Source organism: Ictalurus punctatus, chromosome 12 (assembly GCF_001660625.3).
Source record: "Ictalurus punctatus breed USDA103 chromosome 12, Coco_2.0, whole genome shotgun sequence".
NCBI classification, from domain to species: domain Eukaryota; kingdom Metazoa; phylum Chordata; class Actinopteri; order Siluriformes; family Ictaluridae; genus Ictalurus; species Ictalurus punctatus.
Window position 1 is genome coordinate 18,560,688 of NC_030427.2, and position 27,552 is coordinate 18,588,239.

Genomic DNA, 27,552 nt, shown 5'->3' on the forward strand with positions numbered 1-27,552 from the left:
GCATCATACTTTAGGGCTGTTTTTCTTCAGTTGGAACTAGGGATTTAATCAGGGGGGAGGGTATAATGAATCGCTCCAAATGCCAGTCAATTTTGGTACCAAACCTTAAGGCTTCTGCTAAAACACTTAAGATGAAAAGGCATTTATACATTTCAGCATGACAACAACCCAAAGCAAACCTCCACATCAATGGCTTCACTAAAACAAGATGAAGGATTTGGAATGGCCCAGCCAGAGTAAATACCTAAATCCAATCAAAAATCCGTGGGTGGGGGTGATGCCCAGCCAATTTCACAGAGTTAGAATGCTTTTGCAAGGAAGAATGGCAAAATATTGTTATGTCAAAATGTTCCAAACTGATTGATTCTTACCCAGAAAGATTGAATGCTGTGATAAAATCTAAAGATGCTTCAACTAAGTATTAGTTTAGGGGTGTGCACACTTATGCAACCAGGTTATTGTAGTTTTTTCCCCTAAAATGATTCTTATTGTTTATCCCTTTAATGTCCCTTTCACAATAAAGGTAGAAAAAGTTCTGACATGATTTATCTTGCTTTCTGTCTCTTTTTTTTAACATTACAAAAACCTGCATTTTAACAGGGGTGTGTACACCTTTTATATAGACCAGAGATTTTCTTCCACCTGCAACCTGCAAGCATGTGAATATGTGCCACTAGCATTGTCTAGTCGTTCTCCCTTGCCATACTGAGCTTGCAAAATTAGCTGTGCTCCACTAACATGTACACTCCAATTTCCCTGTAGCCCCAGAGAGTGGGGCCCCCCTCGACACTTTGACTGAGTCAGTTAGCCCGAACAGTTTTCTGATTCTAATGGCTTGTGGTTAAGTGGAGCTAACACAGTTGAGTGGTTTCTCTATAATACCACTGTCTGCTGTGGTGCTTGGTACATTAGCCAGACCACTGCACTCCCCCAATGCCTCCACACTATCTTCTGTCTAGCCAACCAACCTGTTTTCTCTTTGACAGAGGCGTGATAAAAAAGAGTAGGGACATGACTACCCTCCATGCACACAGTACAGTGCTCAGTCTCATCCTGAACTAAGCTTCCTAGTATCAAAGCAAGCCACGTGGTTCGTCGGTGTGAAGCTGGATTTATTGAGATTGCTATCCCAACGTGTGGCTGGCATTATAACACTCACTATTTCAATCTGGTCACTATGCGTGGTACGATCAGATTCTTTTTATTGTGATTGTGAGTAGTGGGGGACCGATATGGGCTTTTTAACTGCTGGTGCTGATGCCGATGTCTATCCGATTAGCCAATATGAGGCAGATATAACACAAATTTAATTAAAGTAAACGAGACATACAGAAAATTGGTGAAATTAAATGAGCATTTGTTGTGCATAATATTTATGTAATATAATATTGTACTTTGCATTCCTTATTGTTGGCTGTGTAAAGTACACCCATAGAGGATTTGTTTTCTGTGCAGCCATCTAACACACATGCAGTATATATCGGCCTTGGCAATATTTCGGTCAACAACTAATGATAAGATATCAATATCCAGGGTGACTCGAGGTTGAATGGTGCTCTCAATTTGCCACAAGTCAAGGGGTTTGACCTAAAACAAATAGCAACTATACATAGGTGCTTCTTGATGGGTTCCAATCTGGTGTCAGCCTTTTATAACACCTCTGTGTCCTTTTGTTTGATTTTGATTGGTTGATATCATATACATTTTTTGTCATTTTTTCTTTTATTTGTCAAATTCTTAATACTGACAGTGTGACTGATTTGTTTTTGTTTGCGCCTCCTTACATAGGAAACAAACAGAAAAAAGTAAATAAATGTATATTCATGCAGGCAGCACCAGAAATGTAAGGTACATACCAACCTAGGTGCTTCATTTTAAATCTGCTGTCCAAGTTTCATTAGAAAATCAGTTAATCAGTTATTAAGCTTATTGAACCTAAGTCACTATCTCTGCCAAGGTTTGTACACTATAGCAGGGGTTTTCAAACCTTTCTTTCAGACAGGGTCCCCTTTAATTGTTAAAAAAAATGCCCATACCATCCATCTTTATACATATCTATTTCATATAAATGTATTTTAATGTGTACAGTATAATAATAGTTTGCCCTTAATTAGTGTATAGCTAGTGTAATTTTAAAAAGTGTGTTAAAATTATTCTTCAGAGTACAATAGAACTGAATTGAGTTCAGCTGAATTAAACTGAATTTTCTGACAGTAAGCTTATTATGGATCCAACCATTTTGGCCATCTTAGTTCAGTAGTAAAATTTATTATTTTTTTCACCAGTCTTTGTTGTTTCAAATATTTTGATTCCAGTAAGAACTCTTCCTCAAAAACAGTCATAACTATAATTCACTAATACTGAAAAAGCTTTCTTCTGCTGTTCTCCCAGCTTCTTGCAGTGATGAGTGTACTATAGTGCATGTTAACGCTTTCACAAGGTGGAGTGTGTGGATTAATTATAGGAAAGGTTATCTTAAAACAGATCCACAGATCATCCTATAGACATTCTTTCTTCATTTACTGTATTTTTCTTCACACTTGATACAGGCAATAGTTTTAAGCAGTGCAGTCTTGTTTTTCATTGAGAGTACCATTTGTTTCTTTCTTTTTGAAAATATTGTAGCTTTCAAACTAAAACCTTCACCTTTTTCCTTGTGGTCTAGTGATTTTGAAAGACTAGGAAATATAGCAGGTTTGGAATCATGATGGGTTGGTCCACCAAGCTTCAGAAACCTGGAAAAGAAGTTCATGTGTTGAACACTCATGCCATCTTGTGGATAAATCTTAGAATATGAATACAGTCATTGAGATAATCAGGGAGGAATTCCCTCTCTCTGCTCTGACTGTAGGCACACAGCACATAAATCTGTGACTCATTTCAGCTACAAGGAAAGATGAATCATTCACTATGCTCAATAAAGTAATGGACTCAATAAAAGGCTTTGTAGAGATAGCAGAGGTCTATGCACGCTGAAACTGGTGCTTTTGTCTTGTAAAATATAAAGATATACTTCATATAGTATATTTCATAAATACCTACAGTGTCTACAGTAGTTTGGTTATCCACTGAAACCATATGCTTGAAGACATGACAACAACTACTGTCTACAACTGCTGATTGTAGTGTGTTAATGATCCACTAAATTGTAAGGCAGCCATGTTTAAATTACATAATAGTAATAACATAAATTACACAATCTTTTATCTTCTATTATCGGTGATTTATGCCTTTCTCTCAAAGGAGTATTCAATATGAGAAATTATGTTTATGAGATTTTGTGTGTGGATCATATATTACTCCATGTTACATGGCCAGCCTTGACACACATACAGTATAGACTACATGCCTCTACTTTTTTTTACTCAGTTATTAATACAATGGGATACAATATGGTTTAAAAGTCTGAGTCAAACTGTTTTTATATAATCAGTTGTTACAAACTAACATGATTTTTATAAGTTTCTAAATCAAGATTGCTTGGGATCTTACTAGTATTTCTGAAGCTATTTATTGAACAGAGTAACACAATGCATAGGGGACTGTATTATTTCCATTTAAGATGGAAGTCATTTCTATAATTTATCATTCAATAGCTTAGGAGCATTTCTATACATAATGTAAAAAAAAAAAAAAGAAAAAGAAAAAGAAAAAAAAAGAAAGGTTTTGGTAGTGGGTTAACTTCCTTAACTACCTGACATGTCTAAACACAGTAGTGCTTATAAAAGTGTGCCTTGTACCCTAACAAAATCATCTGTATTCCATGAAAAATTCAGCTGCTTGCACCCTCAGGAAGGGGTGAAAGGGGAAACTATGTAGTTCTCTCTGGCCTCCGCCCTATAACAATGACTGGTCACTGAGCAACCTCGTGTTTGCATGGAAACCAATAACAGTGCCTGGCCACAATGTGCTGAGCAGTGAGGGAAGCAAAAATATATTTCAAAACAAAGTTATGGAAAAAACAAGACATATTGAAGAAAAAAAAAATCAATCACATGTTCACATTTGTTAACACTTATCCTCAAAATAAACAGTGAGTAATCAGTGGTTTTCCAGTCATTTGTAATAATTTAGTCACCACAATGTCTACAGCACTGATCTAAAGTCTGTAGTGTCATGTGACCTCTAGAGTCTGGAACATTCTAAAGAGTCTGTACAGGGGCATGAGGTCAAAGCTTAATTCCAGTGCAGTGGCAAAGTAAGCACAGGCAGGTCCAATTTACAAAAGACTTAAAGCAGTTTAATGTTTTTCGGGTCAGTTTCTGGGCGTCAGATTTTCTGGACAATGTCGCTTTCCCTAATCTAAGACTGTAATTTGTAATTAATTTTGTGTTGTGAATGGCATTCCACAGACCTTGAAAACGCTGAAATATTGCTGGAAACTATAAAGTGAAGTATGCAGGGCAAAGAGTAGAATGTCATAAATGACATGCCATGCCCAATTTCCCACTGGACTTTTACCTCTAAGCCTGTGCATTGAGAGATAACAGCAAACAGGTTTGTCAATGTATCATCCAACCTCCTCACATTGTCAGTTTTGTTTCAATTTCACTTTTATTAACACTCATACATACATATATTGTTCGTTTCCAGTTTTAAAGGCAACGGCACAATCTGCAATTAAAGGACAACATCATTATTACAGCACAAAAGTGTAAATGCTCGTTAATCCTCGTTGCTCGCCTTTTCATTTTCGGGCTCCTAACTTCTTCAAATGTAACTGATAACACTGTTCGCAGGCAATGGACAGACCAACCACTAAAGACACAAACTCCTCAAAGCTCACTTCTCCGTCTCGATTTGTATCCAGGTCCCTCATAATCTTGTCCACTGTACCAGGGTCTTTTTGAGACTGTAGGAAAGGAGGAAGAGTGCCAGGTGAACATATGAGAAGAACCAACCAACCAAACCCCAACCAGATGACCATCATAACCGAAGAAGAGATGCAGACATGTTTTTTACGGAAAGTCTGTTAACCTGTAGTGAAAAGCTAAAGAAGCATTAATCTAAGGAATATAGCTGTAGGAATCTTACAGGATAAACATGGAGGAATTTCAAAATCTAAACCTTACACAGTCATAATTCTAAATATAGCCTTCATATGGTACGGTCAGAAACCTGAAAACTTCTGCAAGAGCCTTGTGAGGAAAAGAGTGAGGATGACAAATGCTCATTACCCTGAGGAAGTTGGAGAGCTCGTTCTCCATCAGCTCCCTGAGCTCACGCCGGCTCAGAGTGTTGGTGTTCCCCTCTCTGGACGCGTAGCGGTGGAACACCAAAATCAGGGACTCCATAGCCTTTTCAAGGTCCGAAGGCATGGCTGTGGTGGTTCTCTGTGTGTGTGTGTTTGTGTGTGTGTGTGTGTGTGTGTGTGTGTGTGTGTGAGGGAGAGAGAGAGAGAGAGAGAGAGAGAGAGAGAGAGAGAGAGAGAGAGAGAGAGAGAAAGAAAGTCCAAAACTTAGTATATCTTCCATAACACAATCCGTGTACATACACTTTAGTTATCTAGCCACTGCTCAGCTTGAGTTACTGAAGGAAACCTCATTCAGTTGGTAATAGCAATGAGATGAAATATACAGTTCAACCTATGCACACTTAGACACACATGAGTGCATATATATCAACTGCAAATTACAAAACTAATTGAAAGAAAGAAAGAAAGAAAGAGGGAAAGAAAGAAAAGAGCCATTCTCCAGCAGATGAATGACAGTGTGGAAAAAGAGTGTGGAGTACAACCACTGGAAAATAAGCAAGAGGAAAGTTGTGGGAGAGAAGATGTAGAAGCCAGAGTGTTTATATAAAATACATTTTGGGCTCATTTTTTAAAAGAAAAAAGCCTAAGATATGCTATTATTTGGCAACTTTGGGTGATGCTGAAGAATATGCAGAACTGAAGAACGGACAAAGTGAGGAATAAAGAGAAAGAGAAAAACAAAGGACAGAAGCCATGGTGGGAATCTAAATATGACGATAGGTATGTAGAGAAGAAGAGATATAGAGAGAGAAAAAATAAATGAGAGAAAAAAGAGGGAGTGAGACAGAGACAGAGAAGGAAAGTGTGACAGAGAGTATGTTCAGAGCTGAGTACTCACTAAATATTGTTTATACAACTTTTATCCAAAATCTCAGTCTGCTTTGAGATAAATTAATATAATTGCACAAAAACTCCCAAGCACAACTGCATTGAACAAATAAAACAATAAGAACACAAATAGGTATATAGAATGGAAAAACTGCTTAGTGCTTATAACCAAGACAATACACCTCAAATTTCAACAGTATTGAATTCACCTGTCACAAATGACCACAAATGTGAGGAAATTCAACGTGTTCATTCAACACTGCTGTGGCTTAATTAATAGGACCAGAATTCTATCTCAAGGTTAAATATAGGCAATAGCAGAAACAATACTCTGTAATTTAATAGAGAATTTATCCCCTATCTACACTCCCAACCCATTCATAACCCACCCAAATTGTCAGTACAGCCTTACCAAACAGGAGTGTGAAGAAAAGAAGAGGACAGCAGAGTCGAGCTGGAGAACTGTAGTCTGTGGGACTGTGTGGTTGTGAATTTATAGATGGGCGCCGCCCTTCAGTAGGAAACTGAGGGAGTCATCAGAGTGAAGCAATGCCATGATGATAACTACAGTGCTTATCCACTAAATAGCAAGTGTGTAAGTTTTAACTAAAAAAAAAAAATAGTCATGGAATTGTCTAAAAGTGTGACGAAGAGTGACTCAAGGGTTAAAATGAGTCATGGAAGAAGCAGTTATGTGAAAATGTGTCGTTACATGTTGCATGTAAGAGCTGGACTGAGCTACTTGATAGAGCCTATAATTATTTTAAATGAGCAATACTCAGTTGGGTTAAAGTGAACCTGAAAGGGAACTATCATATGCTTTTGGTGTGCAAAAATACAAGTGAATTCAAAAAGGGACTATGTTTAGAAATACACAAATAAAAGAAGATGAATGAATGTGTCGCATTACACAGAGTGAGCAGAAAGTGCTTCATACCGTACACTTACTTGTGGGTTTTATTTGGTTGACATAAATAAGGTATAGTGCCCTCCACTAATTGGCACCCTTGGTAAATATGAGTAAAGAAGGCTGTGAAAAATTGTCTTTATTGTCTAACCATTGATCTTGTGTTCACAAAAATACTCTGCTCTCGTGGATATCAAACAATTGCACACAAAACACAGGTTTATCATAAAACCTTTGTTAAATATAGGTGTGCAACAATTATTGGCACCCGTATGAATTCATATGAGAAAATTATATTTATATTCCCATTTATATTTAAGTTTTTTTTAGTACACCTGGGTGACTAGGAACAGGAAATTGTTCAACCATGACTTCCTGTTTCACAGGGGTATAAATATGAGGTAACACATAGGCCAAATTCCCTTAGTCATTCATAACAATGGGTAAGACCAAGGAATAAAACTGTGATGTGCAGCAAAAGGTTGTTGAGCGTCACAAAATGGGAAGTGGCTATAAGGAAATAGCACAACAATAAGGGCAATCAAGGCAATAATTAAGAAGTTCCAAGTGGATCATATTTTTACGATGCCTTTAGGGAAGTTTTGGAGCTGGAAAGTTTTGGTTACTTGGACTGTAAACAGAGGGACAGAAATCTCCCAGGTTTCATTAAAAATGTCTTCATTTGTGTTCCAAAGATGAATGAAAGTCTTATGGGTTTGGAACGACATGAGGGTTAGATATTAATGACAGAATTTCATTTTTGGGTGAACTACCCCTTTAACTTTTCTATATAAGTTCGGGTTTCTGTGGGTCTTTGTTGAGCTTTTGCCATTTGTTGTTGTGTGTACTTTGTTATCATCTATATTTTTTTATGATAATTGATCCGTGTTCATAGTTCATGTTGGTGGTGCTCGTTATTAAATTGGGTTTTTTTTCTTTTACATTCCACAATAAACTGTCTGCACTTGCATCTGCCTCCACCATCTCTACCTGACGGAAAGCTTGACTGAAGCATAGATGTAGCAGGCATGCTGAAGTTTGTGCAGAACAGAACCACCTAATCATGGAACAGCAGCAGTGGTTCAAGTTGCTCGACACCACGCTGGCTTGACTTGCGGCACTCCGCCTTTCTGGTCAGCTGAAGATGTCGCTCAGCCACTCCACTATGCTGAGGACATCACTCTGCCTCCCAGCTCCGTTGAGGACGTTGCTACGCCTCCCTGCTCAGCTGAGGATGACACTCTTCCAACTTGCTTTGCAGTGTATGTCACTCCCTTCTCTGGCTCGGCCATGGACGATGCTTCAACTTTTTTATTCAGCTAAAACAGCATTAGTGAGGTTTAGGTCAGGCACTGATGTTGGGTGAGGAGGCTCCACTTCCAGTTCATCCCAAAGGTGTTCAGCGTTAAAGGGTTGAGGTCAGGGTTCTGTGCAGGACACTCGAGTTCTTCCACCTTTTTCCAACCTTAACACACCATGTCTACATGGAGCTGGTTTTGTGCGCTTTGTGTCATACTGGAACAGGTTTGGGGCCTCTTAGTTCCAGTGAAGGGAAACTGTAATGACTAATGAGTAGTGCCTGCTCAGCGTGGCTCAAAGTCCCTTTCAAGAACCTTCAAACTAACTGTTCCTCAGTGGTGGAATGAACTTCCAACCTCAATCCGGACCACGGAATCTGTCACCATCTTCAAGAAGCGGCCAAAGACCCACCTCTTCCGAGAACACCTAACCAACCCCTAAAAAAATTATTAAAATAAATAAACAAACAAACAAACAAACAAACAAACAAACCTACTCTGGCACTTACACGTCTACTCTGCACACTTTGCTTCTTCTAGAACTCAATTAATGGAACTTGTATGGTAGTATTAGCCTACTTGTATCGTTCTCTTCTTGATATATCGCTTTGCTTGTATTTTCTCATTTGTAAGTCGCTTTGGATAAAAGCGTCTGCTAAATGAATAAATGTAAATGTAACTGTAATGTTTCAGCATGCAGAGACATTTGTGGTAACAGTTTGAAGAAACACATGTGTGTGCGATGCTCAGGTGTCCTCATACTTTTGGCCATGTAGTGTATTTTCCTTAAATGTTCTTAAAAAGCTCATTAGTACTTAGCTTACAGCATGCTATCTAATTATGCTATAACTGTCCATCCATCCATCTTCTATACCGATTATCCTTTTCAGGGTCACGGGGAAACCTGGAGCCCATCGGGCACAAGGCGAGGTACACCCTGGACAGGGTGCCAATCAATCGCAGGGCACACTCTCATACACCACAGGCACTTTGGACATGCCAATCAAGGTCCCTTTCAAGAACCTTTCAACCTTCCTCAGTGGTGGAATGAACTTCCAAACTGCCAATCAGCCTACCATGCATGTCTTTGGACTGGGAAACCCGGAGGAAACCCCCGCAGCACGGGGAGAACATGCAAACTCCACACACACAGGGCCACGGTGGGACACGAACCCCCGACCCTGGAGGTGTGAGGCTTAGCTTAGCTAACCATTAAGCCACCGTGCTATGCTATAACTTCTGTATATATATATATATAGTGTGTGTGTGTGTGTGTGTGTGTGTGTGTGTGTGTGTGTGTGTGTGTGTGTGTGTGTGTGTGTGTGTGTGTGTGTGTGTGTGTGTGTGTGTGTGTGCGCGTGTGTGTTTTTTTTAATGAGTTAAAGCCAGTGAAAGAACAAGCTTGCAAATAATAATCCCAACCTTCAAACAGCCATGACCTAAGATTTATATCTGATATGGACTTTTATTCCTATAACATACACACACACACACACACACACACACACACACACACACACACACACACACACACACACACACACACTTTTCTAAAAGCTCATAGTAGGAGTCCAAGTTTTGAATATGCTCTAACAGAAGCTCTGACTTTTGGATTTACACGTGGAGATTTTAAAAGCAGACGACAGCCATGTTTTTTATAGCCTGTTTTAGACGCCAGAGTGGATTGCGCATGCACTCTGGAGGGAAGCGAGAAGATGCTCGTCGCTATAGAAACAGGATGCCGGCACGCTGCGGGGATGTCGCACAGAGGCGGGGAAGGACGGGGAAAAGAAAAAGCGGGGAAAAAAACCCAACAGGCTTAACAGTAGCGCACTGACGACGCCGGCATCCCACTAACCCACATTCCCCTGCAGTCCGAAGGAGCGGAGGGTGTAAAAGGACGTGCTGGTTTCTGTTAACCTGTTAAGGACTGCTACACCCCGAAACACACCCCGAAAAAAATGGTAACGACTGGCGTGTATTTGTGCTCGTTTCTAATCCGCCTGCTTTAGACCGACACAGGTGACTTTAATAGCCGCGTAAAGGAACGCGTAAGGCGTGTGGTGGGGGTTGATAACTGTATAAGGCAGCCTTGAGCGAAGAAAAACCGGTGTAGATTTGTTTTGCGCTAATATAACGTGTCGGCCATGCTGTACGTGTCCACCGGGATCTTATAGCTCCGGTAACGGGGGGATGGATACAGTTCCATCATGGCGCCCAAATACCAGGTGAAGGTAAGCGCAGTGCTCACTGATGCAGGGACCGGTAAGCTCTCCAGACGCTTTATAGCCTACTCGAATTAAACCACACAACAGTTTAAGCATTATTGTAATTATTATGATGAAGCACGGAATGGAAAAAGCCTGAATTTGATGTGCTTGTGGAAGGAGTGGTGTAGCGGTGTGAGGGATGGAGGTGACGCAGAGCCCTAGCTTTAATGACATTGGTGAATGACAGTGAGACACAACTGTGGAGTCCCATAAGGATTCCCATCGGAAATGTGGGTGCTGTTATTTAGTGTGTGTGTGTGTGTGTGTGTGTGTGTGTGAGAGAGAGAGAGAGAGAGAGAGAGAGAGAGAGAGAAAGAAAGAAAGAAAGAAAGAAATAGAGCGCACTCCCATCAGGATAGAAATGTTTCGTCGCAGGATAATGATTAATTTGCAGTGACGGTTCCCTTTAAAGTAGTTTGTAAAGGTCCAGTTAGGCTTCATCACATTCCTTGCTTACAATGCTGAGGCTACTAACATGACTGAATGGCAACAACCACCGCAGACTCTGAACAGATGAAAATGTTTCATTTAACACAGGAAGAATAAACACACAGTGCTGCTTGAAAGTTTGTAGAATTGTCTCTATTTCTGCATAAATATGACCTAAAACATCGAGTTCTAAAAGTAGATAAAGAGAACGCAAATAAACTAATGAGAAAAATAAATATTATACTTGGGTCATTTATTTATTGAGGAAAATGATCCAATATTACATATCTGTGAGTGGCAAAAGTATGTGAATGTTTGCTTTCAGTATCTGGTGTGAGCCCCTTGTGCAGCAGTAAACGTTTCCAGAAACTGTTGGTCCTGCACATCAGCTTGGAGGTATTTTAGCCCATTCCTCAGTACAGAACAGCTTCAACTCTGGGCTGTTGGTGTGTTTCCTCACATGAGCTGATTGCTTCAGGTCCTTCCACAACATTTCTATTGAATTATGGTCAGGACTTTGACATGGCCATTCCAAAACATTAACTTTATTCTACTTTATGCATTCTTTGCTAGAATGACTTGTGTGCTTAGGGTCGTTGTCCTGCTGCATGACCCACTTTCTCTTCAGATTCAGTTCATGGACAGATATCCTCACATTTACCTTTACAATTCAGTGGTATAATTCATAATTCATTGTTCCATCAATGTTGGCAAGTCGTCCTAGCCCAGATGCAGAAAAACAGGACCAAAACATTAGACTACCACCACCATGTTTCACAGATTGTATAATGTTCTTATGCTGGAATGCAGTGTTTTTCCTTTCTCCAAGCATAACACTTCTCATTTAAACAAAATAGTTCTATTTTGGTCTCATCCACCCACAAAACATTTTTCCAATAGCCTTCTGGCTTGTCCACGTGATCTTTAGCAAACTGCAGATGGGCAACAATGTTCTTTTCAATGTCCAGTGTCTTTATCCTTACAACCCTTTCTCCTTTTGCTTGTATTTCCTCATTAGTAAGTCGCTTTGGATAAAAGCATCTGCTAAGTGAATAAATGTAAATGTAACCCTGCCATGCACACCATTGTTGTTCAGTGTTCTTCTGATGGTGAACATTAACATTAGCCAATGTGAGAGATGCCTTTAGTTGATTACAAATTATCCTTATGATGCAAGCTTTCTAAAAAAACATTGTGTGCCTATTCGTGTCTGTATGTATATCCCTTTAGAGCACATTATCTTTTCAATCAGAATAACGTATTTGTATTTGGTTGCATCCCGAATAATAATGGAAAGGAATGAGTTTCTGATTATTATCCTCTTCTAACAAAAAGATTCTAATGCACCAGGTTGTATTTGCACCCTCAAAAAAGTCAGCAAGTTGTTGGCCGAGGTTTCAGCTATAAGACGAGATCACGTACAGTAGATATTATTTATGTTTGGCCAGCGTAGTAGAAATTTTTTGTGCACACATCTAACAGTGCAGAGAAGACAGGAGTTATATGATGACTTAAACATAATTACATACAAAATCTTTTGTGAAAATCAATAAGGAGTAAGTTTTTTCTCTTTGTTAAACCTACATACTCAACTATGACTAAGAGAACTAAATACCCCAGATACAAAATCTGCTTGTCCCAGGCCCCTGGGCTCATGATTTTCCAGCCCTGTAGCATCATGTAATATTCAGCAAACATAATTATGGTTATTTTTTTTACTTAGCTTGTTTTTGTGGTAATGGAAATAGCAATGTCACTGAATTAACAGAAAACTTCAGTGTCATAAATTGCTACACATTTAAGCCACATGTATACCTATGAACCTTGCAGGTGGGTTTCTTATGGAAGTGAAGCCGCTATTTTTGTTTGAAACTTGTAATACAAATTGCTAGTAGAATGAACTAGGTAATATGGGTAGAGAAAACCTAATGTTTGCATATTTGTATTTTCAGTAATATATTTTATAGAGATATTCTTGTGTTTGTGACCCCCAAATCTTCTCCAGTTTTTGTGAAAATCTAGCTAAAGATCCATTCATTTAATCTGATAATCTATACAGAATGATAGATCTGGTAGATAAAGGCATATTTAGATGTTTAGTCAAAATGTTCTTTTATGAGTGAGCTTCAAGCAACGTATGCTGGCTCAGACTGTGGGTAGCTAGCTGTGACCGAAGTTTGTGACTCAGCAAAATTCATGAGAAGGTTTTGAGACCATCTATCTGAGAGCTTCTGAGTCGGACACTGTACTTATTCAGCTGGTACAATTTATGAGTTTAAAGGGGAACTTTAAGCTAGTGTGAAGGTTTTAAGTGCCTTGACCTAAACCTTTGAGTAAAACATTAATATCTTTCATGTCTTCTGAAATATTCAGTAATATCTAGTAGAGGTCGACCGATTGATCGGTTTTGCAGGAGCTATCAGTTATCAGCAACATTTTGTTGTGTTATTTGAAGTGTTGTTGTTTTTTCATTTTGGACGTCTCTATTTTTAGTTGTTATTAGGAGTCTTACTTTTTGCTTCAGTTTGGATATATATGTTTTATTTACTTTAATATTTATTCATTGTTAATGTATATTAATATTTATATATTTTTCTCATTTGTAAATCGCTTTGGATAAAAGCGTCTGCTAAGTGAATAAATGTAAATGTAAATATATTTATTTAAATAAAAAACATTTTCATGGTACAGTCAGTATTGCTTATTTTTCTAATAAGTTCAGCAATCTTTTACATTGAGTGTTATGTTTTCATACATTAACAATTTAAATTTTTTTCAGTTGATTAATCGGCAGGTATGATTGGCAGGTATGGCCAACTTAGTTATTGGTATCTGTAATATTTATTTATTTATTTATTTATTAAACGGTCGACCTCTAACATCTAGTAACCTTGTGTAACCTCAGAAACATTTGACGTGGAGGTGCAGTAGTCTATTTTCTCCTAGAATGGATAGCATCTGTCAGTCCAGTCTAGCAAAGTTAGAGTACGTAATCAATTTGCAGTGTAGGAGACCGGTCCTGAGCTCAGCACTCTGTGTTTAGTGAGCTAATGAGTTCCAGTCATCTGGATGCTCACTGTATGCTACTTTTACCACATGTATACACAGAACTGATTGCTGTTGGGTTTTTTTTCCTTTATCATCATACGTGTCACTGTTATTGCAGAATACTCTGTTGTGTTGCACTGAGTTTCAGATAGTAGAAAAAAATAAAAATTACTACTAAAGTACAGGAGAGTATACTGTAGCACCTGCACCAAGAGCACCTGCTTCTACATGACAATCATTATTTTATTTTTTATTGCAGTTTATTAATGTACTGGAAATACACTAGAAATGATATCCTTGATTGCTTTGGTATGTTGATTCTAATTATTTTATTCCTTATACTCTTTATAAATTTATAGTTTCTATTTATATATTAATAATTTTGTTGCCAAAATAATTTTACTGTGCTGGAAACATTGTAGTCTATTTTGTCTAAATCCCCTCTCTCTCTCTCTCTCTCTCTCTCTCTCTCTCTCTCTCTCTCTCTCTCTCTTGTCTCCAGTCTAACATGAAGAGCATGGAGCGGGAACTCCAGTGCCCAGTGTGTAAGGACATCGTGAAACAGCCGGTGGTGCTTCCTTGCCAGCACAGCGTGTGTTTGCTGTGTGCATCTGAGGTGCTGGTGCAGAGCGGCTATCCTCAGCCCGAGCTGCCCCCAGAGCCCCACTCTCCCGCTTCCACACCAAACACACGCTCGCCGCGCCAGGCTCACCGGTCTGTCGATCGCCCATTGCGTCCTGGTAAGGGTGCGTGTGTTTATGTTGAAGAGCTGAAATTAGACTATGAAAGTGTGGGCAAGTGGTGGCTCAGTGGTTAAGGCCTTGGGCTACTAATCGGGAAGGTCAGGAGTTTAAATCCCAGTATGACCGAGCTGCCACTGCTGGGCCTTTGAGCAACATCCTTAACCCTCAACTGATCTGTTGTATTCCTGTCTCAATTCTTGGGAAGTCTCTGGATTACATGTGTGCATTACCAGGTGTGAGCAAAAACAAGAAATGAGGAGAGACTATAATATATATGTATGTATATATATTTTTTTGTTTGCTTTATATTTTATATGTCATGTTAAATGTTTCCATCTCCTTGTTGGCATGTTTATAACCTCTGCACTATAAATACAATTTTGAAGGATTTGTCTTAAGTAAATTAAGACATAAAATTTCATGTTTTTAGAATTGTTCCACTCCTAGGGAATAACCACGAGATTTAAAAATAATGATACAAGAAGTAAATTAACTAAGCAGAAAGGAAGAAAAATAACAGTTGAACAAATGAATAACTGGCTGCTCCTGTGTTCCCATACAGGTTTTGGAACATATCCGGGGCGCAGGCGCAAAGAGGGCTCGACCCAAATCATGCTGTTCCCTTGCGTGCCCTGTGGTCGAGACGTGGAACTGGGTGAGAGAGGACTGTTGGACTGTATGAGGAACCTCACACTGGAGCGCATAGTGGAAAGGTAAAACACTGGGCTTGGCTTGCTGTGAGTTTTTTTAAAAAAAAATTATTTTTCCATTTCCACCGATAATATCCCAGTCTGGGATTTCCTTCCAAGTTTTGTAATAACACATAGGCTAAGAAAACAATGGGGCATGGCATAATGAAAGATTGATTACAATTTTTGTTTTTGTAACAGACCTTTTGTTAAATAACACCATTATACCATTGTGTTATAACAGCTTGATTAGGAAATCTCAGACAGTTGTTGTTAGATACTGTTGATGTTCTGTACTGGGCACTTTTTATTTTATTCTTCCTTTGTTTGTTAGAGGAATGGCACAGCTTGTGTGGTGACTCATTAGGTCAGACAATGACTGACTGACTGATTGGTTCATTGTCTCTCAGGTACAGGCACACAGTAAGTCTGGGCAGCGTGGCAGTGATGTGTCAGTTCTGTAAGTCCCCTCAGACTATGGAGGCCACTAAAGGCTGTGCTGACTGCAGGGCAAGTTTTTGTAATGAGTGCTTTAAGCTATACCACCCGTGGGGGACTCCGCGTGCCCAGCACGAGCATGTACAGCCCACACTCAACTTCAGACCCAAGGTGAGCATTCATCACACTCCAGAAGGGTTAAAAAAGTCAGAATATGTTACCTGTCAGTCGGTGTAGTAGTGTTATTGTTTGGCTTTGTTAAATTGTTCATTTTGTATAGCAACTGTACCCCACTCTATTCCTGAGGTAATCATACCATAGCAACATGTTGACTAATGGCTGAAGTTTGAAACACAAAGTGCTGTTGTTCTCCATCTCTCCATCTCTACAACTCTTAAAAACATACTCCCTTCTAATCAGGCTACTCCAAATTCAACTTTATTCTTTCATTCAACTTGAGTAACCTCTTCATCATGATCAGGGTCATGGTGGATTTGGACCTTGGATGGGATGCAAGGCAACATGCCCACATGCAATCACACAAACATTCACATCTAGGGGTAATTTGGTGTAACCAGTCCACCTACCAGCATGTTTCTGAAAGGTGGGAGGAAACCAGAGAACTCAGAAGAACCCCACAGGGACAACATGAACAGAGACTTCACAGAGACAGTAACCTGATCTCAGGGTCAAATCAGTGATCCTGTCGCCATGACGCCTCAAATCAACTTTATTCATAATAATTATTATCCTTTCTGTAATCTCTCTCTCTCGCTCTCACACTCTCTAGGTTTTGACTTGTACAGAGCATGATCAGGAAAAGTTACAGTTCTACTGTAGAACATGCCAAAGGCTCCTCTGCTCCCTCTGTAAGCTGCGTCGGGCTCATACAGGTCACAAAATTGTGCCTGTCAGCCAGGCATACCAGGCACTCAAGGTATTGTCTTTTGCATAAATGGTGTTGCATAGTAGACTTGACTTGCTGATTTTGAAATCTTGATTTTGGGATAGATACATAGATAGTTACTTATTAATTTATATAGTAGTTATAAACTATGCTATAGGAATTAATGTGTGTATAGCCTAATATACACAAGTCCTTTGAGTGATATGAAAGTGTCAGTGCAGTACTGGAGTATTAATCCCAGGGAAGATCAATGATTAGTGTAATGTATGATGCTACAGGACCACAGATATGCAGCAAAGTAGCTGTGATCAACCGAGTAACCACAGCTGTACATATTAATGCCCATGCTTTGGAATAGGATTTTCAGCAAGAACATATAGGCGTGGTGGTTAGGTGTTCACATACTTTTGGCCATATATTAGTGCAAGGTTTTACAGCAATGCAGCAAATCATTTTGTTATCAGTGACCATGTAAAAGCCTCTTGTGCTCTAATCAACAAGCTGCCAACTCTTACTATGAATTCTGTGGTGTAACTCCAGGGTTTTTGTACAGTATAGTGTGTGAAGACTTGAACAATACTCCGTCTTGAGGGGAAATAATATGAGTTTAAAGTGTAGCTATGGGTTTTAATCCATGATGTTTATTTGGGGAAACAATGTAGGATGTTATAGTCATAGCACTTTTTTTTAATACACTGGCACCCTCATTTCAGGGAACCATAAGTAACTGGACAAATAACTGGTGTAGTTCTTTTCTTAGTGGTAGTCTTTGCCTGCATCATGAATAGTATTTTCAGTGGGGTCATGAGTTTTTCATCATTGATTTGTTTAATTTGTTACAGACTGCGCTTTTTTTTCTGTAGGAAAAAATCAGCAAGGAGCTAAACTATATCATGTCCAATCAGGCTACAGTACTGACTCAAATCACACAGCTGGAGAATGCCATCACCCAGACTGAGGTACTACTCCCTGTAGTATTACCACACCCCGGGGTCACACACTGCTGTCTACAGCTCTACAAATGTTTAGAGATTTCTTCTTCTCCATTAAGACACATCTTCCACTATTTACAAAATCCCAATCCTACCTTTTTATTGATGAAAAAAAAAATACTGTTTGTTACTTTCCAGGAAATAGGAAAATAGTATGTGCTGTTGAGTTTCAAAGTCTCCTGGTAAAGCGGAAGCATTTAAAACATGTACGCCAAATATGTGCCTGTGTGTGTGTGTGTGTGTGTGTGTGTGTGTGTGTTTGTGTGTGTGCCTGCCTGTGTGCCTGTGTGTGTGTGTAGGTGAACAGTGTAGCGGCCCGTGAACAGCTCTCTCAGTGTGTGAGGGAGTTGACTGCTCTGCTCTCGGAGCGGCAGGTCATCTTGGCACAGGCCCTGGAAAACTCACGCCAGAGGCGGAGCGAGGCTTTAGCCAGTCAGGTAGCAGAGAGGCGCAGCTTGTTGGATCACGCTGGCCTGATGGCATTTACCCAGGAGCTGCTGAAAGAGACAGATCCAGCCTGCTTTGTACATGCAGCTAGGCAAACATATAACAGGTAGAATGCACACACACACTCACAAATAGTGTGAAGAAGGAATGGTACTTTTGGCCATGTTGGTTTTGTGACACTAAAAGCCCCACCATCCTATCTAGGGCTTCTTTCAGTAGTATAATGAAAGAGTTTTAAGAATAATGCTCCTAACGTAAGAAGAAAAGTGCACTCACTGAAGTCAGAAATGAAAAGGAGGAGGCTATCCCCAGCTTTGGTGGACACCAGTATCACCCACTGCTTACCAGATATCTCCATACCTTGATCCTATAACACTGGCAATAAGGAGAAAGGCAGTGATTGTGGTATGAGGGTTGTATTAATGATTAATATTCAGTCATATGTCACTACTCGACATTGTTGGAGCATGCACAAGGTGGTATTTAGGTGTTTACACCACACTTGGATGATCAGAGAGGTTATCATTATCTGTATAGTTATCTACTTCAGTAGGCTAATTGAACAGCATGAAATACCTCAAAGTTTACTGAAGCTATGGTTGAAGGTAGCACTGTATTCCGTACACTCTATCAATATTTTTGCCTTTCAGTGAATATTTTTCAGGCAATAATATTGCAGTATGAACTGTATTAATTGCAAGGATTTTGAAGCCAGCGTTTTGTTGAAAATAATACATTACTTCATTAATTAATTACATAATCTATGCCTGTATGTTTGAGCTAAAAAAAAATCTCTTATTGTATGTTATTCCTTTTATATATATTCATTTTTTTTTCTCATTTTCATGGTGTGCCAATAGTTCTGGAGGGCATCTATTTTTAAGGGTAGTCGAATTGGTGGTAAATTTATATTTATTCTCTCCCCGCCACCCTCTCAGGCTGGCCCAGTCAATTGGGTCCCTGCAGAGTTTCTCTCTCTCTGCAGATCCCTCGTTCCGACACTTTCAACTGGACGTCTCCAGAGAGCTTAAACTAATCACTGACCTAAATTTCATTCAAGGTGAGAATCAAACAAGATGCACACAAACTTAAAATACTTTCCGTTGTGACTTGACCCAAGATTCAAATCAGCAAAAACAAGACCAAAACAATTCCCACTACCAGACTTCATGCCCTAATTCCTGGGTAAAAGACACTGTCCCTAGTGCTTGTTGTACGCTCTCTGAGAAATATGGTGTTTCAAGCACAGGCCAAAATGTCTCATTTCACAGAGAAGACTTTGACACATATTTCCATGTTTGACCTATGTTAAATGTTTGCCCTTTTTTTATTTTGGTTATGTCAATGAGAGCTAATCCAAACCACAACTTTCCCATTTCGTCAGCCCCTTTAGCCCCTGTGATTGACACCCAGCGCACTCTGGCCTACGATCAGCTCTACCTGTGCTGGCGTCTGCCATCGGAGTCCTCCCCTGCCTGGCACTTCTCTGTGGAGTACCGTCGCCGGGGTGTGGTTCCAGGGGGCGGGACAAGAGCTGGTCTCCGCGGGGGGTTGGCCGAAGCCCGCTGGGGCTGGCAGCGATTAGATGAGGTCAGCGGGACCAGTGCTGTGATCAACAGGCTGGAGATGGACAGCGTGTACGTTCTCAGAGTGAGGGGATGCAATAAAGCCGGCTTTGGAGAATACAGCGAAGAAGTGTACTTACACACTCCACCAGCTCCAGGTAAATGCACAGCATGTTTTCATCTGGATAAAACACACCTCTGATCATATGATGGATATACAGCTGGAGTCTTTCAACCCATATGGCTCAGCCAGTATAGATATAAATATATCCAATACCTAGTAATTTGACAAATGACCATACATTGACAAATCCATGCTTTCAAATTAAATCTGACATCATTCAACATTTCTGAATTGTCTCATTTCATGCATAATTATTTGTGGACTGAGCTTTTAATCATTATTAAGCCCTTCTGCATGTTTGAAGTACCATTTTTATTATTATTGTTGTTCTAATTTATTTTTTATTATCATTATTTTTTTTAAACATGATTTCAGGTTGGAGAGCCACACACCAACATAATAAAGAGCACACATATATGGCCAGTGCTCTGTTTTACCACTGTTCACCCATGAAGCGATTCTCACTAACTCATCTTTTTTTTCTTCTTTTTACTCATACCCATTCCTCTGTCCACTTTTGTTTTATGCTATCCACCGAACCCCTTTATAACACCTTCATCCTTCATTTTTACTTCTCCTCATCCAGCTTTCAGATTGTTTTTTTTTTCTTCTTCTTCTTTTTCTGTCAGCCATTTATGCTTGCTTTTTTGTTCTCTTTTTGTGTCTGAGCCATATCCACCAAGTTGTCTTTATTCCTTGGAACCTTGTCATTGTGATATATTTTGCTATGATATAATATTTGTCCCATACAATAAACTGGTACACTGAGTGCCACTGAAGTACCACCAAATTTGGTCACTGGTGGAAGTCGACAGATAACAAAAGTAAAGTTGAAATCTGCTATCTGGCAAATATTCATATTAAACTGCTAAAATGAGCACAATTTAATGGATGCAAGCTTATGTATATAGTACATTTCCTGTGCCCCTGAAATGAAATTTCCCAAGAGCTAAATTACTTCTTTATAATCTGCTAAAATAACACAAAAAAACCTTCCCTGTTAATCTTTACTGAATATTTGCAGTCTGTTTGTGTATATCCCATTTGTTCCACCCTAATTTTGTCTGGCTGTTTTCCTGATGGCGGTCCTTCTGCCTTGTCCGTTTGCCTCTTCTATCAATAAATAAATCAATCCTGTCTTTCCTTTCTTAACTCCAATACCTTCCTCAATTCTACTACTTTCTCCTCCTTTTCACCTCTTTGTTGACCTTTTCTCCTGCAATTTATTCCCACTTGCATCCCTTCTGCTCTCCTCTCCTCTGCTCTCCTCCTTTACTCCCCCATCAGTACTAAATTTCTATTTGGATTCACGCTGGGGTCTACACGCTGATAGACTAGTGGTGAGTAAAGAGCAGCGCTGTGCCCGCAGCGTGCCAGGCCTCTCTCTTCTGCAGGCGGCTGACCGAGCTCTAACTTCCTGTCATCTGACCGCTGACCTGCTAGTGGGTGACGTGGCTGTCACACAGGGCCGCCACTATTGGGCATGCTCAGTGGAGCCTGGTTCTTACTTAGTTAAGGTAAGTACAGCTTCAAAAGTTAATGTAGTGACTAACAACATGAGAGACTGCAGAAAAGTAGATCTCTAAACATGTTATTACTGTCCCCTCTGAAATGTTGGACCAGCAAGGCCAATTCTTATGTTTTTGCTACATGTTGAAGACATTTAGGTTTGAGAATAAAAGATGAATGAGACGGTAGATCAGAAGTTCAGCTTTTATTTAATGATATTTACATCTAGATGTGTTAAACTTCTTAAAACATGGCACCTTTGGTGGCAGAACATCCAATTTTTAGGTGAGAAAAAGTATTGGAACAGATAGTCTTTAAGTAAATTAAAGTAAATAATACTTCATATTTGGTTGCATATCCCTTGCTTGCAATAACTGCATCAAGGTTGTGACTCACTGACATCACCAAACTGTTGGTTTCTTCTTTTGGGATGCTTTTCCAGGCTTTTACTGTACCTTCTTTCAATTGTTGTTTGTTTCAAGAGGTTTCTCCCTTCAGTCTCCTCTTCAGTAGGTGAAATGCTGCTTAGTTGGGTTAAGGTCTGGTGATCCACTTTTAATAATAATAAACTTTATTTTATAAAGCACCTTTAAAAGCAGCTTATCAAATTGCGGTACACAAAATAAGCAGTACACAGAAAAATAAATCATATAAAAGTTAATAACAACAACGTTAATAATAATAATAATATTAGTAATAATAAAAGAAGACATCAGCAGTCAACTGCAAGTTTAAAAAAGTGTGTCTTAAGTTGAGCTTTAAAAATGCCAAAGGTCTGAGCTTCCCTAAGTTCATGAGGAAGAGAGTTCCAAAGAGAAGGAGCATAAACAGAAAAAGCCCTGTCACCCATAGATTTTAAGCGTGTTTGTGGAATAGTTAACAGATTACACTGTGAGGAGTGCAGTCTGAGATTTGGGGTATAAGGGATTATTAAACTAGTTAAGTACTGAGGAGCCAAGCCATGTAATGCCTTGTATGTCAATATCATGATCTTAAATTCGACACGGAACCTGACAGGGAGCCAGTGCAAGGACTCCAAAACAGGAGTAATATGTTCACATTTCCTGGTCCCAGTCAGAATCCTAGCGGCAGAGTTTTGGACATATTGCAATTTGTTGATTGTGGATTTAGACTTTTCCCCTGATGAAGTCCTTTGTTTACTTGGAAGTGTGTTTTGGATCATTGTCTTGCTGCATGATGAAGTTCCTCTTGATTAATTTGGATGCATTTCTCTGTAAATTGGAAGACAAAATGTTTCTGTAGACTTCTGAGTTCATTCTGCTGCTGCCATCATGAGTTATCTCATCAGTAAAGATTAGTGAGTCTGTTCCAGAAGCAGCCATGCAAGCCCAAGCCATTACACTACCTCCACCATGCTTGACCAGTAAACTTGTATGTTTTGGATCATACAAAGATCCTTTCTTTTTCCACACGTTGGCTTTTCCATCACTTTGGTAGAGGTTAATCTTCCAGAAATTTTGTCAGTCATTTCTGAATTTCTTTACGAATTCCAATTGGCTTTCTGATTCTTACTGCTGATGAGTGGTTTGCATCTTGTGGTATGGCCTCTATATTTCTTCTCTTGTAGTCTTCTTTGAACGGTGGATTGGGATACCTTCACCTCAGCCTTGTGAAGGTTGTTGGTGATATCACTGACTGTTGTTTTTGGGTTTTTCTTCACAGCTCTCACAATGTTTCTGTCATCAGCTGTTGTTGTTTTCCTTGGCCGACCCATTCGTTGTCTGTTGCTCAGTACACCAGTGGTTTCTGCCTTTTTTTTAGGAAATTCCAAATTTGTGTATTGGCTATGCTTAACGCTTGTGCAATGCCTCTGATCGATTTTCCCACTTGCTTTTCACCCATAGACAGCTCTCTGGTCTATTCTTTTTAACTGCAAATGAAGTCTTCACAGGTGAAACCAGGACTCAAACCAAAATCAGACATTCAGAGCTATTAATTGTTCCAATATTTAAAATGGGTGGGTTCAAACAAAGGGTGCCATGTTCTAATTTGAAAAGCTGAAATTCTGATCTATCATCTCATCTTCATCTTTTGATCTCAATCCCAACTGTCTTCAGTGTGTAGCAAAAACAACAGAATTGGCCTTGTCGTTCCAAAACTTTGGGAGGGGACTGTATATGTTTGTTTTGGGTTTTTTTCTTCTTTTCTTATGCCCCACTCGTTCTCTGTTGCTCTCTTGCCATTTGTATGATAAAGGTCGGTGTTGGTCTGGAATCAAAGCTTCAGGAATGGTTCCATCTGCCACAAGACATGGCCAGCCCACGGTGAGAAATCAAAGATTAAGATATTTAATTACTGCATAAAGGTTGATTTATACTTCTACACTGAAGCACATTTTTGTATATTATGGATTAGTGTACACACAGGCATGGGTGTACACTAAAACCCTTAGTCTGTGTCTGGGGCGTTGTGTGTCATCCAGTCTTATGGCAAAAGCATATTAGAGGTAGGGAGGTTTGTTCACTTCTATACCGGGAAATGTTGGGAGGACACACGTGACCCCTCTTCCATAGGTTGCATCTGACTGCAAACTGGGCATCGCTCTGATTCAAAGCTATAATGAACACAAAAGTATCCAAATATTGTTGATGTGCAGTGAAAGTGAGAGAAGGGTCTGTCCCTGTCTATTTGACATATTAATGCTGTATCAGTAAATTAGAACATGGAAGCACAGTAACAATGATTAGTATTATCTCATCCACTACCTTGCTTCTTCTCCATTCATTCTTTAATGAAACCCAGACTTTCATTTAGTTGATCAGTTTCTGCCCCCTTTTGGACACATTCACACTATGTAAGCAAGAAGTTAATATATCTTTACCTATCACCTTGGCTGTGGTTTCTCCACCTTCAAAATATTTGCATGATAATAATATTTTTTGCTGATTTTTTTGTAAAACTTTACAATTATAATATGTTGAAACATTGGAAACCTGTAGAAGAAAAAGACATGCTGGTATCCAATGCTGGTAGAAAGACTGAACAAAATCAGAAAAATAAACAAACAAATGAATGAATTAATTAATGAAGACACCATGTTTTACAAATGGTCCCAACTTTCCTCAATAAGTCCCACCCACATTTTACCACCTCATTTCAGATGCTCTGAACATTTAACTGTTTCTTTATCTGTGCAGATATGACCCTGACAGTGGCCATGACAGTGGGGCAGAAGATTCTTCAGACTCTCTGCCCCCTTTCACCTTCCTCACAATGGGCATGGGCAAGATCTACCTGCCTGCTTCTGCCAATGCCCACCATGGAACGGTTAACCACAGGGACATCTCTAATGGTAACAGCCCCTCCTCGCCGGCTGGCATCACCTATCCTCTTCCTCCTAGGCTGGGTGTGTGTCTGGACTTTGAGAAGAGCCGTGTCACCTTTTATGATGCTCATTCTCTCCGCCCACTCTGGGAAGGTCCAGTCGACTGCTCTGCTCCTGTCTGTCCAGCGTTCTGCTTCATTGGAGGAGGGGCTCTGCAGCTCCAGGAGCTGGTGTCCAACCGCAATGCAGATCAAACGCCCGTCAGAAGAGTCACCATCCAGTCCCGTGTCACTAAACTGAGCTGAGGCAGTTATCTCACTAACACCAGGCTATCTTAGTAAATGTTGTTTTTATATTTAATACCTAAAAAGAAATCATTTTTAATTGCACTGAATATGCACTTCAGATCAACTTTATTATTATTATTATTATTATTATTATTATTATTATTATTATTTGCTTGTTTTACACTATTTGGGATAGGGTTTTATTGATTTACACTGCTTGTGAATTAATCTAAAAAAAAATCATGAAATGAATCTTGTGGCCTATACCCTATATATCTATATGTAACTATAGCTGTAAATAGAATTTCTTGCCTTTACTCTCTAGTTGTACACCTCAAGGTTTTTGATAATAACGTCTCACTGGTGTAATTCAAAATGGTTTTTACCTTTAATCTCGTTACACAACTCACATAAGTGACCTGAGTGTTAGAAGTACATCCATCATTCCAGTGACTCTTAAGAACCAAAGTCAGTTCTGTTCTCTTTGTTTTTAATTCAAGTCCAAGTTGATGTATGGTACTGGCTGGAGAGTTGTCAGAGTTACTAGTTCATATACATCTAATATCAGAATGTAGAGATTACATCCTGCTAATACACTGAGACATTTAGGTACAGAGAAGAATAATATAGGCTGTAAGTATTAACTGGCTACATAAAACTGTTACTGTCGCAGTTCACTGAGATGCGCTATCTTACATTAATTCGCTGTGTAGAAAGATTTCTTTTCAGTGACAAGAATGCAGTAGTAACATTCTGGTTACAGAGTTCATGCTGAACCTTATATTGTTTTACTAAAGAAATAGGCAATGGATGCATGAGAGTATAATGTGAGTATGCTACCTCGTCCTCAATATGTAGATGAGGAAAGGTGTGTGTGTGTGTGTGTGTGTGTGTTTGTTTTTGTTTTTGTTCGTGTTTTCGTTCTCGTTCATATCCTTGCTCTTTTATGCAGTTTCTAGCTTGTAGAACATATTTTTTAACAGATTGACAGTGGGCTTGATTTTGGCATAGGTGTTAAAACTGCTTCTTTCAAATGACATATACTTTTAAGAATAAAATGTAGACATCACCTGCTGGCGGAATATTAATCTGATTTCAACAATGAAATGTTGAAAATATGAAATAAAGTCTATAACACTGGAGTCCTTGTGTTTATGGCAGCAGTCTGGTGCACACCATACGAAGGTGAAGTGTGCACTACAGTGCTCTGAACAGTAGGGGGCAGAAATATACCAAGCAATAGTGTAATGTACAAAATATTTTAACTGTCTTGGTGTAGATTTGTGTTCCTAATTCTCTAATTAATCCTGCACAGCTTGTTTTAGTGTTGATTTTTACTACTGGTTGGACGTGCTAGAGTTAGAATTGAACGTTTCACTAATCTAGATGGTTTAATACACAATATATATGAAATAAATATATATAATGAAATAAATATATATAATGAAATAAATATATATATATATATATAATGAAATTATAAGTTTGCTTTCAACAGATTTAACAGATTAAAAAGGGTGCTTCAGTTGCATACTCGTGCCCGGCTAGCTCAGTCGGTAGAGCATGAGACTCTTAATCTCACGGTCGTGGGTTCGAGCCCCACGTTGGGCGATGTGTATTTTCTTGAATTTCCCCCAAAGGGGATTCATAATGATAAATCTTATCTTAATTTATCCTTCTTCAATTCTGTGTTTTTATTTATCAGCACCTAAATAACTATTGCGCGATCCTCACCAGCGCCGTTGAAAGAGAGTTGCCACACGCTTTGATCTCACCGTGACCCAGTCACGTGGTTCATGTAGCTCTCAGTAGATCCAAATAAATCCGCGCTGTCAACCTGTTTGAATGGGTTTAAACAGGACAGGCAGCTGCAGCGACTATATTTGCAGCATATATTCGGTAAATTTTAACATATAATGTGCTTTATTTACTTTGTTGACTTCATTTACAGTAGCATTTTATTTCTGGGGAGAGATGGACAGACAGCATGAATCAGTTTTTTCTGCTTTTAATTTAGGAGGAAAATTGGATTGCTCCCATAACATAGAATACATTCACAGTGTGTATACATTAAAATTTTTTCTCTTGCATAATTACTCACATCCTAATGTTATCTTATGTTAAGACATTCACATAAGCATGCACAACAAATGAATATCAATGAGCACAAGTAACTGCTCAATTTAAAAAAAAGAAAAGAAAAGAAATAATAAGAATATCCCATCTGTTCAACAGCTGGAACTTAAGATTTACTGCATCAATGACTATAGGGACATATTTTGCTTTAGACTTCTCTATCACCTCCTAAAAGAGAGATAAAAGGTGTTATCTTAAGATAATGTAAAATCAAATGTTATCCAAATACTTAAGTGATGTTTATCCAATAAGCACACTGTAATGTTCTCTTGAGGTTGCACTCAACAAAATCTTTATATACACATATTAATGTTTCATCCATCTAATCAACGTTGGGCTGAAATTCCAACTGCCCGTTTATTATGTACAGTTTATTATGTAAGGTGGCGATGTTT

The 27,552-nt window shown here is 39.1% G+C and overlaps 2 protein-coding genes and 1 non-coding gene across 5 annotated transcripts; 2 read left to right on the forward strand and 1 right to left on the reverse strand.

Annotated features, from left to right (window-relative positions):
- Nucleotides 1-4,535: 4,535 nt before the first annotated feature.
- On the reverse strand, nt 4,536-6,528 carry s100a10a (S100 calcium binding protein A10a; the record flags this gene model as incomplete). Its single annotated transcript, NM_001201042.1, is given in 3 exon segments — nt 4,536-4,852; nt 5,178-5,333; nt 6,495-6,528. Coding segments are annotated over 2 exon segments (306 nt in total). The 3' UTR covers nt 4,536-4,687.
- Nucleotides 6,529-10,274: 3,746 nt separating this feature from the next.
- trim46b (tripartite motif containing 46b) lies at nt 10,275-26,157 on the forward strand. 3 transcript variants are annotated; one of them, XM_017480713.3, is made up of 12 exons: nt 10,278-10,521; nt 14,537-14,774; nt 15,340-15,490; nt 15,877-16,075; nt 16,695-16,841; nt 17,675-17,770; nt 18,103-18,356; nt 19,189-19,310; nt 19,635-19,973; nt 21,227-21,456; nt 23,666-23,733; nt 24,607-26,157. In XM_017480713.3, the coding sequence occupies exons 1-12, from the start codon at nt 10,498-10,500 to the stop codon at nt 25,037-25,039; spliced, it is 2,301 nt and encodes a 766-aa protein (XP_017336202.1). In that variant the 5' UTR covers nt 10,278-10,497; the 3' UTR covers nt 25,040-26,157. The 3 variants fall into 3 exon arrangements, with proteins under 3 accessions (XP_053540515.1, XP_017336203.1, XP_017336202.1); XM_053684540.1 differs by lacking the exons at nt 21,227-21,456; nt 23,666-23,733; nt 24,607-26,157 and adding an exon at nt 20,526-21,221 and having other exon boundaries at nt 10,275-10,521; XM_017480714.3 differs by lacking the exons at nt 21,227-21,456; nt 23,666-23,733; nt 24,607-26,157 and adding an exon at nt 20,315-21,221 and having other exon boundaries at nt 10,276-10,521.
- A 402-nt stretch (nt 26,158-26,559) lies between these two features.
- On the forward strand, nt 26,560-26,632 carry trnak-cuu (transfer RNA lysine (anticodon CUU)). The gene has a single exon. It is a non-coding gene; the product is annotated as a tRNA-Lys (tRNA).
- The last annotated feature ends 920 nt before the right edge of the window (nt 26,633-27,552 follow it).

Excerpts from the sequence above, each read along its gene's own strand:
- trim46b (XM_017480713.3), top strand. The coding sequence starts at position 10,498 with ATGGCGCCCAAATACCAGGTGAAG. Across the intron at positions 10,522-14,536 it reads CGCCCAAATACCAGGTGAAG|TCTAACATGAAGAGCATGGA; the intron begins GTAAGCGCAGTG and ends TCTTGTCTCCAG. Across the intron at positions 18,357-19,188 it reads GCTAGGCAAACATATAACAG|GCTGGCCCAGTCAATTGGGT; the intron begins GTAGAATGCACA and ends CCACCCTCTCAG.